Below are 13,203 nucleotides of genomic sequence, written 5' to 3'. Positions count from 1 at the left end.
TTTATTAAAATTCACTATATTCTTTACACTGGTTTGTTTGGTTTGGGGTTTTGGACCAAGGAATACCTACCTCATTGCGAGCTGACTGTTGTCTGGGGAACAGTAATTCATTCAGTTGCTGGAGGAGACCCAAGGGACCAATTCTGATCAACCCACATCTTTGGGAAACTCTGTGGGAAATGGGCTCCAGAGATGGCTGTCAACAATCCCTCCCCTTCCTTTCTTGCCTCTCCTCCCATCAAAAATGGAATCCATTTCCCCTCCTCTTGAGCTGGTCTTGAGACTTGCTTTGTCCAACAGAACTTGGCAGAAGCACCATGGTGCCTGCTATGGACATCACCTTAGATGATGCCTGGCAGCTTCCTCTCTCCCTCAGCTGGAATCCAGTGTCCATGCTACAGAAAACCCAGGCTGGGGTGCTTGGGAGACAGACCAGGCAGAGAGGCCCTAAAGATGAGATGCCATGTGAAGGAGGACTAAGGTGGCCTGCTTGACAGCTAGAATCAAGGTTCAGGTGGCGATAGTGGTAAAGAATCCACCTACCAACACAGGAGACACAAGAGACATGGATGGAGCTCCTGGAGTAGGAAATGGCAACACACTCCAGTGTTCTTGTCTGGAAAATTCCATGCTATGGTCAGAGGAACCTGGAGAGCTACAGTCCATAGGGTCGCAAAGAGTCGGACACAACTGAACACACACATACACACACCAAGGCCCAAGGCGTTTGTGAGAGAGGTCTTCTTTCATCAGCCCAGCCTAGTCCAGCCACCAGTTGAATATGTGCACACAAGTGACAAAACCACCTAGCCACAGAATTGTAACAAATAATAAATTGTTACATATATATATACATATATACATATGTACACATATATATACATGTTACATATATACATATATGCATATGTATATACATATACATACATATATATGTTACATATATAAATTTTTAAACCACTAAATTTGGGGGGAGTTGTGGGGTGGAAGGAGTAGAGTTACTCAGTAAGAAATAACCAAGACATTCCTGACATAATAAGAGATGCTGAAACCCAAATATGGTTAAGAAGATACTGTATTAGTGAAAAAGGGAATTTCTGAGAGAAAAAAAAATGAAGTCTTGGAAATTAAAAACAAAATACAAATGCCAAAAATAAAAGCTCAATAGAGGCATTGAAAACAAATTCACAAATTTCAACTCAAGGAATTCTCCAAAACACATAGAAAGATTAATTATCTAAGACAGAAACTATGGGACAAAAATATAATGTGAGGACAGACTCAAAACATGCAATATCTATTTAAAAGGAATTATAGAAGAAAATGGAGTAAATATATAAAAAATTAATATCAAAACAAAAACTGCTCCAGTTTTGTATTCAAATAAAAATAGCCTTTTAAGGTGACAGGCATGAATGTTGAAAAATGAGTCATTCTGGGTTTCAAGGAAGAAGAGAAAAATCTATAAACCTCCTGAGAGAAGGGAATAGTAATTTATGAGGAAAAGAGAAGCAATCTGACCCAGGACTTCTTGTCTGAAACACTAAATGCCAGATAGCACAGAAGTAACACGTACAGAGTTCTAGGGAAAAGAGAGCAAAACATCATGCTATATTTAAGGAAAGGAATGACATTTTAGAATATGAATGATCTCAAGAACCACACTACTGACCAAAAAAAAAAAATCAGCATAAATATTGTCAAGAAAGGAGAAGACATCATAAAACACAACAAAGGGTGGTGAGAAGTGAAACTTGTCAAACAAACACTGTTTTTTGCTCTTTTTTTCTATAATTTTATCAACTTATTTATTTGGGGTGGTGCTGGGTCTTCGTTGCTCTGTGGGCTTTTTCTCTAGTTGCAGCAAACAGGGGCTACTCTCTAGTTGAGCTGTGCAGGTTTCTCATTACCGTGGCTTTTGTTGTTTCAGAGCAGGGAGCACAGGCCCTAGGGAGCACGGGCTCTAGGGAGCACGGGCTCTAGGGAGCACGGACTTCAGCAGTTGCAGCTCCCGGGCTCTAGAGCACAGGGTCAATAGTTGTGGCACACAGGCTTATTTGCATGTGGGATCGTCCCAGATCAGGGATCAAACCCATGTCTCCTGAATTGGCAGGCAGATTCTTTACCACTGAGCCACCAGGCAAACCCAACAAACATTATTGATAACAAAATCATGGAAATTTGGGTAACTGTTAAGAAAGGATTCTTAAAATCAATCTCAATCTAGTACAAACTTTAGAAATGATTTCAGCACTGTGTTCCTAGACTGGATCTATCATTTTAGCTTAGTAAGATTTTTTCCCCCCACTGAGGAATTTGTAAACTGTGTTTATGAATACACTTTTAACACAGAAACCATTTTCCAGCCTGTCCACCTGCCCCAGATTCCTAAAAAGGTAGTGAGTAGGAATAAATTAATTTTTCAGTAGCTACTAAAAATAAAAGGTCCAAGTATTATAAGGCAAAAACGCAGTGGTATGGAAAACACTTGGAGTTTCTAGATACTGATTAGCTCTGTATGAATCACTGCAGGCGTTAATCCATTTGCTTTGTATACAGTCATTCAACAGTTTAATAACAATAATTGTTATAATGACTGTTAATAACGATAACCCCTGCATGTCATCTTGTGCATGTCAAGCACTGTTCTAAACACTTTGTTATTTATTAATGATTATTTTCCATCCTATTTAATCCTCACAAAAACCCTGGGAGGTTGATGCTGTTATTATCCCCATTTTACAGATGAAGTAACTGAAGCATAGAATGGTTAACCTGAAGCCATGCAGGTTTAACGGTGGAAAAGCTAGAATCAGAAGCCAGGTGTCTGGCTTCTGAGACCATATCCTTAAACACTATGCCACACTGTTTCTTCCTTAAAAATCTAATTTTACCATCATCCAATCAATAATTCTCTGTCTTGTCCACAGAGATTATCAGGAACATCAATTTCCTTAAGGAAGTCTAGATGTATTTACCATATATCACTGAGATGAGTATGACACGATTTTGATATTTAATCCTCTGCTACTTCCTAATGTTTCCAAAGCATACCTTTACTAAACTGTTCTAGATAGACATGTTAAGGTCATCATGTTAAGCTCAACAGGACAAATTCTCCACGTAGTGGTAGATTCCACTGGGTCTCCAAGCTTATAACATGTTTGCTTGTGAAGAAAAAATGTTCTAAGCAACCGTATTAACATAGTTAACTAATCAAGGGAGAAAATTCCCTATGCCTCATTCTATATATAAGATTATTTCACTTTATCCACAGCCAGAACCATTCTTTAGTAGAAAATAGCAAAACTGAGCAGGACACTCTGACCTCATCCCAGAGCCCTGGTGTTCTATATTTAAAATTCTTTCATGGATTTGAAAGTCAAACAGACCCAGGTTGGAGAATTGATTCTGCTACCTACTAGTTGTACTAATGTCTGTTCTTTAACCTTTCCAAACCACTTCTGTAAAATGAAGTTAATTATAGTAGGGTTTTTTGGCACAGATTAAATAAAACATGTGGAAATCACTTAACACAGTGCCTGCTTAATCTTTGGTCCTCAATACTCGTTAGCCAATATGTGAATGGGCCTCGCCTCTCTACTGACTCAGTTCTCCCTAGAGCACAAGCCACTCCTTCATAACCCACGCCTGACCTTGACCATGAACAATGAGCATGCACACGTACACATCTTCGCATGGGGTTCTTGATTAGAGGCAGGGGAGTGGCCACACGGCTTGTTGATTTAAATGCTAGATTTAAATGCTCTAAAACAGAGGCTACAGTCCCTCCTCAAATGCCAAATTCAGCTCAGAAACCTACATCTTAGGAAGTCACATTAGAGGAACACAAACACTCATGTAAGATGGGGACCGTTATTGATATTACCCAGTGTTGGCAAGGATGTGAAGAAATGAAGACCATCAAGAGGGACAAGGATACCTTGGTCCAGGCCCCTGGCACTTTGGAATGCCCTCATGCTGCAAGCGCCATAGAGCTTCTTCCCTGGGTTGTGGCTCATCGCAAAGCTTCCATGATCGCCAGGAGTCATCCCAGGGGCAGCCTGGGGACAAGAACGTCCCTGGGATCTCCAGCCCTAGAACTGCGGCAGCTCACCCTCATCTATACTCGGTGACATCCAAGGAGGCCTACCTGCAACCAGCTCCTGAAACTGACCTGAACCCTGCCGAGTACAATGAACACCTAGGCACAGGAATTTCTCAGAATTCAAGAACAGGAATTTATAATCTTCTGGTTCCAGGCAAGCACTGGATAACTGCTGATACCCCAAAACTTGCTAAAGCTTCTGCCCTACCTAAAGTCCACTGGTGATTCTGTGACACTGTGATTTTGGAAGAAACTCAGTGTCATCAAGAAAAGTCATCCATCAGGTTTTACAAAGTAATAAATAAAGGCCTCAAAAAAAAAAGTAATGGAAATAACTGCCATTGGATATGAGGTTTCTTTTGAGGGTTAAAGGGAAGTTCTAAAATCAGATAGTGGAGATTGTTGCACAACTTTTTAAAATTATACTGAAAACCACTGAATTGTACGCTTTAAAAGAGGGCATTTTGCGGTTTAATGAATTATACCTCAATTTTTTTTAAAGGGGGAAGGTCACCAAATAATTATAAGAAGTAGAATAAATAGAAGCAGAGCCTAGATAAGGATTTTGTTCCAGGAAGATCAGCTCTTCTTAGGCTGACATCTATTTGGCCCTTGAATATAATATTTCTTTCTTTCTTTTCCTTCTTCATACCCTTTAAAAAACATAATGCATCCTTGGAAACTATACTGATACATACTATTATAAAATTTTTCCTGTCAAACTCCCACAGTCTTGAAAACACAATTTCAGGTGTTAAGTCCTCCGGAAAGCATCCCATCTCTCACCCACTTCCAAGGTAAGTGCCTCCAAGGATTCCAGACTCTGGAAAGCACCCTCTGCTTACCCATGACTAATACATTATACTGAAATTAGCTATCTACCATCACCTCCTACTAGCACAGCCTTGGCACGTAGGAAGTGCATGAAAGAAGTGCATGAAAAATGTATATTGAATGAACCATCATCTTCCAAGTTTTTTTTTAAGGCACTTAATTTAATTCTGCAACACTGCACTTCTGCAATCATGTAGCAAATAATTTGCTACCTAAAACAACAAGATATTATAAAATGTTTTCTCTGAGGGAATGGTGCTCATTCATGCCAAGAATAAATCAAATGTACCCTTTGAGGGCATTTTACCTTGGTACAGGTCAAGAGGGAGAATGAATCGGAGCATCAGAACCTGCGGTTCCTGGGAAAAAGATAAAAATGCTCTCCTCTCTCTTTGTGTCTCCCCCAAACCTTTAAATATCACAAAGCTTTTTAAGAAGAGACTGCTCCTGTTGTGTCCAACTCTTTGTGACGCTATGGACTGTATGTAGCCTGCCAGGCTCCTCTGTCCATGGGATTCTCCAGGTAAGAATACTGGAGTGGGTTGCCATGATCTCCTCAAGAAGAATCATTAAGTCTACACAAAACCATCTTAGAACCAGGAGTCTTTTCTTGCCTTTCCTCCTCATTACTGTTCAAAGATTTCCTTAGAAAATCCAAGAGCTATATTATCATGACATATAATCGTGAAAATAATACAGGAGCCACTGAAAATTAAGAGGCCTTTGCCCACCCCTTTTATTTGACCAACATATGTCCAAAACCTGATCTTCAAAGCTACTGAGGTCCTAAAAGTTGTGCTCCTCACTCAGCTTCTTCCTCCAGGAGACAGGCCCACAACTCTAATAGGTGCATCACAGGGCTTACCCCTGGGGCAGTATGCACAGGGCTGGGAAGTACCACAGTCACTCCAAAGGTTACTGCAGAGATGGCACACCATCTTGAAGAATCTCTCCTTGCTGTTTGTTATGAAACATTTCAGACACACCGAACAAGCAAAAGATTATTCCAGTCTCCCCTAGTCCCACCTCCACCCCCAAGATTCAACAATCATTCACATTTTGCCATTTAAAGTATCTTACAGATAAACACTACACCACATGCTTCGTAATAACACTCCTAGATACTTTAGCACATAGCTCCCAAAATAAGAATATTATCCTAAAATACTGCAATACAGCTATTCCGTCTAACAAAATGAACAATAATTCCCTGATACTAACTAATACTCAGTGCATGTCCAAATATCCCCCATGGATAAAGGAGAGTCCCTTCCTTAAAGCACACCCCATCCTGGCCCCGCCCTCTCCTCCTCCACACCCCAGGGACCGGGTACCCTCGGCCGTCACCACGTTGCCATCCGCAGCCCTCTTCCTGAGTACCTGTGCAAAAGGTGCCGTCGTTGGGGATGAATGTCTTGTTGTTGTTCGTGGCTCGATACCCTTCCAGGCAAATGCAATAAAAGCCTCCGGGTGTGTTGTGGCAAGATGTGTGGTTCCCACAGACCACACTGGCTCCAAATTGGCATTCATCTTTATCTGTGGGTACATTGGGACAACACACAGAAAAGGCTGTCACTCCATACCACGATTAACTACCCAGACTGTTCTCCTGCGCTATGGACTTGGGAATCAACATTCTATGACAACAGCAGAAAGATCTATTTCCCCAGCCCCTCCTCCGCTCACTATACTTCTCAGACTCCGGGACATGGGCCCCTCGTTGTCTCATGCCAAGTGTGTACGAAACCATAAGAGAAATCCAACATCTCATTCTGATAGCCCGTCTTACTTGAAGACTGGGAGATGGAGATGCTTTTTGAACTTCTCCACACTTAAAAGATCTTGTCATAGGCCTGGGGGGAAAAATCCAGCAGAATCCCACGTTTCCAGCTCAGCCATTCTCTTGCTTTTTTTAATAAAAATCAAAGTAGGATGATTTTGCATCCAATGATTAACTGGAAAATTTGTTACTTCTGAGTCACCAGGCCACACAATGGAATTAGTGCTCAAGCCTCATCGGGGGCAGGGCTAATGCTGTAGCAGGAGCAGCTCCTGCTGATCCTTAGCGATCCACATAAACAATGCTAATCACCCAGTGAGGAGGGGCTGGAACCTGGGATGCGTGATGAGACCACAGGACCTGCCCTGGCTATTTCTAATTCAATCATTTGACATCAGTGTCAAATGAATGTAAACCTCCCTCCTGTCCTCCAGCCCAGGGCTCAGCAAACTTTTTCTGTCAAAGGCCAGTCATAGGTCTCCGGTGGCAACTGCTCATCCATACTTTGGATCATAAAAGCACAGACAGTCAGTAAACAAATTAAGACCCTGTTACGAAAACAGGCAGCAGTGAAGTCTGGCCCCCAGGTTAGAGTTCACTCACTCTGCCTTAGACTGTACCATCAGAGGAAACTCCTGTGACCAATTTCTCTGACATCCTTTGAGAGGAGATATCCAGCTAGCTTTTTTTTGGGGGGGGGGGGTAGGGGCGGGGGGGGGGAGGATATCATCTGCTTAGGAACTGGAGTTTTTTATCTGTCACTTAGCATTTTATTACATTACTGGTTCCCTCACAACAGTTCAATTGCCTCTCACAATTGCACACAATTCCTGCTAACCCAAGAGCACCCTACACTCCGTTCAAAATCTGGTAGGTTTTTTCTTTCATTTTCCTTCTATTATCTTTTAAAAATTTAATTAAATCTATTCATCATTAAAACTATCTGTGGTTAAAAGATCTGTCTAAGAACACAGAGAGGCAAAATGGACCCTCAAGCCATAGCCAGGTCAGGTGTCCAGTCTGGCTTACTAAGAAGGGCATGGGCTTTCAAACACAAGTCCACCTGCCCATAAGATGGAGTATTCCTTTGCTATTGTTCCTGAGGCATATCTCCCCTGCAGACTTCATCAGAAGGGGCATATGCGTTTGTAGGGGATTCTAGAGTTCTTAAGTCCTGTGACTTAGCGCTGGGCACATCTATGATCTTACCTGCAACCTATGGTGTGGTCTCAGCACACCAATTATTGGGATATATAGTATATAGTGTTTTTATCCTAAACAGAGAGGGTCAGGAAGGCCCAACTCCAGCCTGCAGGAACAGGCAAAGCTGTGTGATTGTGAAAACAAGTACCTGTGAAGTAGAATATGAGTTTTTGAATGCAGGATTTAATTGTTATTTTTCTTCAGGGAGCAAAAAAAAAACAAAAACAAAGATACCACAGTGAGATGGTATATACTGTCAATCCACAGCTACAAGGCAAAACTATCCACATTTTCACTGCAGGTAACATGGATGATGGAAGGAAACCATGATTATCCTAATATCCACTACTGTAAAGTTGCTATGGAGCTCTCTCTCTCTCTCTGAATTGGGCTTGAAACTGGATATTATTTGACTCATGGCACGGTGGATTCTCTGAGACAAAAAATAATTTCAGATACTTCTAGTCTAAAAGTATTTGTATTTCTATAAGTCATCCAAGAGCTTAAAGGGTCACAACTACAAAAAATTTGCAGGGTGGATTTTGGTAGACATAAGACTCAAAGAAACAGTATTTCACCCACCAGCCAGAAAAGTTCAATAGGCAATTGTGCTTTGTTTTTCCTCATGGTACTAATAAAAATAGTTTTCTGTCAAAACAACTAGAGAAATTTAAAAAGACAATACTCACTCAAATTGCTAAGTTAAACCCAAGACTTAAAAACAGATTTCACATCTGTGTGAGGTCAGAGAGTTCCCAGAGGTTCAAGTTCAGTGATCTCTAACATGAGGGATAATTCCTTGTAAACACTAAAGAAAGGATATATCCAAACACTAAAACAGAGACTTACTGTAATTGACAAAATTTCTTATAATAAAAGCACATGAACAAAATAGCAATGTTTTCCCCCCAAGGACACCAACTCTTTAATACTGGAGAATCTCGTTTCTTGGTCAAGTTTTCAACTTAGCCAAGAGTCAGAACTTACCAATACAATGAGTCCTCCCATTGCCCACAAATCCATATTTGCACATACAGATGCTCGTCCTTCCTATTTTCGAGCAGGTAGCATGTTCATGGCAAGTGGCACAGATATCTGAATGGAAATCTGAATCATAAATAGCATATATCAGGAAAAGAACATTTCAATCACCTACTTTAGATGACCCACATTTTTGGTTGCAGACATTTACCATGGAGAACCAACATTTGAATACCAAAATTATAAAGGGTAGATTTTACTCCATCCTGGTCATACTGCTCACAGCAAGAATACTGGAGTGGCTTACCATTTCCTCCTCCAGGGGACCAGTTTTGTCATTGACTACGCTGAAGCCTTTGACTGTGTGGTTCACAACAACTGTGGAAAATTCTTAAAGAGATGGGACTACCAGACCACCTTATCTGCCCCCTGAGAAACCTGTATGCAGGTCAAGAAACAACAGAACTTGACATGGAACAATAGACTGGTTCCAAATCGGGAAAGGAGTCCGTCAAGGCTGTCTATTGTCACCCTGCTTGTTTAACTTCTATGCAGAGTACATCATGCAAAATGCCGGGCTGGATGAAGCACAGCCAGAATCAAGACTGCAGGGAGAAATATCAATAGCCTCAAAAATGCAGACGATACCACTCTAATGGCAGAAAGCAAAGAGGAATTAAAGAGCCTTTTGATGAGGATAAAAAGGAGAATGAAAAGGTTGGCTTAAAACTCAATATTCAAAAAACTAAGATCATGGCATCTGATCCCATCACTTCATGGTAAATAGGAGAAAAGTGGAAGCAGTGACAGATTTTATTTTCTTGGGTTCAAAAATCACTGCAGATGGTAACTACAATCATGAAATTAAAAGACACTTGCTCCTGAGAAGAAAAGTTATGACAAATCTAGACAGTGTATTAAAAAGCAGAGAGATCACTTTGCTAACAAAGGTCTGTCTAGTCAAAGCTATGGTTTTTCCAGTAATTATGTATGGGACCATAAAAAAAAGGCTGAGCACCCAAGAATTGATGCTTTTGAATTGTGGTGCTGGAGAAGACTCCTGAGAATCCATTGTACTGCAAGGAGATCAAACCATCAATTCTAAAGGAAATCAACCCTGAATATTCATTGGAAGGACTGAGGCTGAAGTTGAAGCTCTAATACTTTGGCCACGTAATGCCCAGAGCTGACTCACTGAAAAAGACTGATGCTGGGAAACGCTGAAGGTAAAAGGAGAAAAGGGCAGCAGATGAGATGGGTGGATGGCATCACTGACTCAGTGGGCATGAATTTGAGCAAACTCTGGGAGACAGTGAAGGACAGGGAAGCCTGGCGTGCTGCAGTCCATGTGGTGGCAACGAGCTGGACATGACTTAGTGACTGAGCAACAACAAAAGACCTTATCTCATCCTTAGAAATCTGCAGTGGTTTCTAAGGAACCCCACTCCCCACAGAGTACAGTGCAAATTCTTCAGCCTGGCAATCAATGCTTCCGTAAGTGTAACCCCAGACTAACTCCTGTAAGCCTCAATGCTTCCAAACTCAAATACACAGTGTTCTCGAGGGAAGAGGCCAACTGCTCTTTCCCACACAAACATGCTATCCACTGTCTTAGTTCATGCCCTAGGCATGATGTTCCTTCATCCGGAATGTCTATCCTTCCCTCTCTGGCCAACTAGCACCTATTCTCATTTCAAGACCCAGCTTAAATATCACACTTTCCCTAAGGTGGTCCTCATTCCTTCGTTCTTCAGGAAAATTAAATGTATCTTCCTCTGTGCTCTCCTAATGCTTATACATTCCCATATCAACCATGTTAATTTGTCAATATATTCTATTCCACCTCTGTCTTCCCAGCTCGCTATTATGAATGAGCTTCTCAAGAACAGGAATCATGTCATTTACCCATATATCATTATGGCAGGGTAAAAACATTCAATATATTTTTATTGACCAACCAGATAAAGGCACCTGCAGTCCTACTGCCTACAACTTTAAATAGCAAATGGGGAAATTCCCTGGGCATTAAGAAACTCCATGCTTCTACTACAGGGGGCATAGGTTCAATCCATGGTGGGGGAATTAAGATCCCACAACCTATGCAGCATGACCAAAAAATAAATAAAATAAACTATAATTGTTATTTTTAAAAAGAAGCAAATGGAAGGGAGAGGTACTCATCTACTGCCCTATCCATTTTCCTTTTAGGGAAAAAGTGGTGAATGTGCTTTAAATGTCAGTGAGATAATAACCAGGTCCCAGGAGGATCACCAGATCCCAATTATTTAGATAAGCAGCAAAAATGTTTGGGGCTAAAATTCCTGAAACATCCAGATCTACCAGATGGTGATACATGGCCCAAGATCAAACAAGAATTTCTAACCGAGGCTCTGTGGGAACATTGTATTGCACTCCCAGTGTCTGTAATATCAGGAGCTGACCTAGGAAAGAGAACATTTCAGCATGGAATTTCACCTTAGTCCTGGCTCCATTACTACCCAGGTAATAAAGACTTAGCCCTCAGACTGCTCTAGGCATGAAACCAGCTGAGAAAGGGAGACATACAAATATTTCTCAGGCTTGCTTTTTATTTTTTTAAACAAAGTACAACACAAAAATGAGACAAGCCATGCTTATCACTAAGAAGTACTAAATCAACCATAGGATATTTACAAATTTTATTATTTCCCAAACTTTAAAGAAAAATGCAATGAATTTTAAAAAGTAGAGATTATAAAGGTCATACTGACTACCATGTAATAATATAATAAAATTACAAGATAAAACATAAGACTTGCATCTCCAAAAGTAAGCCTACTTGTAAACTACAAAACAGTCTCCTAAATAATTCTTGGAGCAAAGAGGATATCAACATTGAAATGTTTAATATCAGACATAAAAGCTTATCTACTTCAGAAAAGCTGAGTTTGACATGTTTTCATATACTTTAAAAGAAAAAAGAAAAGCAGGCAGCCAGGGGATGAGGGAAAATAGAATTTTAATGCAAGAAGCTTGAAGAAAGAAAAAACAAATAGAGGCTGTGGGGTGGGGGAGTTAGGACTTAGTACAAAGATGTTAAAGAATTAGAAAATATATTCAAATTCATTGAAAAAAAAACTTTTGCCAAGGTCAGCCCATCATAAAGACTAGTAGTCAAACTCAAGATTGGTAAAGGAAAAAAAGAGTATATACAAACATACAACTAAAATATAAACAATTTCTTTTAAATTACAAATGAAAGACTTTCAATTAAACACAGAAGATTTAACCCATTCACAATCCTTCACCCCAAAATTTAAAAATGACATTAAGGACCACGAAGGTATAAAGCCTGGGAGAGAAGATGACAGCGGCCAAGGATGTTGACAACATTTCAGAAGGTGAAAGAGATGGACATGTGGGAATTGACTGAGAGGAAGAATTAAAAAGAAAGAAAAAGAAAGGAAGGAAGGGAGAAAGGAAGAAAGAGGGAGGGAGGGAGGGAGGGAGGGAGGAAAAAAAAGAATAATAAAAATAAATAAAAGTCAACCTGAAAGGCTCAAGAATGAGGTCCCTAAATGCCTCAGAAGGCAATCATAAAGGGTAGGGTCTGAGAGTTTAAGGAACAAGTGGAAAATATGGAGGAGTAGTTAAATGCCCAGATCCTCTAACTAACCCTGGCATAAGATAGAATTTTACAACCTGGAAAAATGCACCAGGAAGGCTCCAAATAAGTGAGCAACAGACAGAGCTTAAGGGAGAGATGAGTCCCCACATTAAATGTCCACAAATATGGGGTAAATCTATTTAATCATTTTTAATACACAACATTTTAAAACAGTACCATGAAGACACTGTCAGTACATAATTATATGCAACCAAAATCCTGGAAATACCTTCTAAATAATGGATCCTGGGTCATGCCCACGAGCCCAGCTGTGATCAACCACCTAACAATGAACAGTCACCCCAGCATGCGTGGGTAGTGCAATAATAGATATAAACACAAAATTTTTTTTGAAGTATAGTTGATGTACAATATAAGTGTTAGTTTCAGGTGCATGGCAAAGTGATTCAGTTATACATAGATATGTATATATCTATATTCCTTTTTTCTATTGATATAAACACTAAAGAAATAAACAATAAAATGGTAAGATTTTTTATTTCTTTCCTATATAAAATACTTATCTTTATAAAGATGGCAGCATTTTTATATTCATCCAGTTCCAGAAACATACATTAGATAGAAAATTATTATGTAACTCTTGAAGGAATCTAATAAACACACAAAATATGAAGAGGCAAAGTAATGCCA

At 40.1% G+C, this 13,203-nt stretch overlaps 1 protein-coding gene across 4 annotated transcripts in view; it reads right to left on the bottom strand.

Moving 5' to 3' along the window:
* Positions 1–13,203, bottom strand: part of SUSD1 (sushi domain containing 1) — a 133,842-nt gene that overhangs the window by 107,489 nt on the left and 13,150 nt on the right. For all 4 annotated transcript variants that reach the window (XM_070459285.1, XM_070459282.1, XM_070459284.1 and 1 more), the window contains exons 2-3: positions 8,913–9,032; positions 6,323–6,478 (exon numbers count right to left, since the gene is read on the bottom strand). In XM_070459285.1, the coding sequence (XP_070315386.1) occupies positions 6,323–6,478; positions 8,913–9,032 (276 nt within the window). The remainder of the gene's footprint in view (positions 1–6,322; positions 6,479–8,912; positions 9,033–13,203) is intronic.

This window comes from Odocoileus virginianus, chromosome 31 (assembly GCF_023699985.2).
Source record: "Odocoileus virginianus isolate 20LAN1187 ecotype Illinois chromosome 31, Ovbor_1.2, whole genome shotgun sequence".
NCBI classification, from domain to species: domain Eukaryota; kingdom Metazoa; phylum Chordata; class Mammalia; order Artiodactyla; family Cervidae; genus Odocoileus; species Odocoileus virginianus.
The sequence above is the reverse complement of the archived record's forward strand: the minus strand, read 5'-3'. Positions and strand labels throughout refer to the sequence as shown.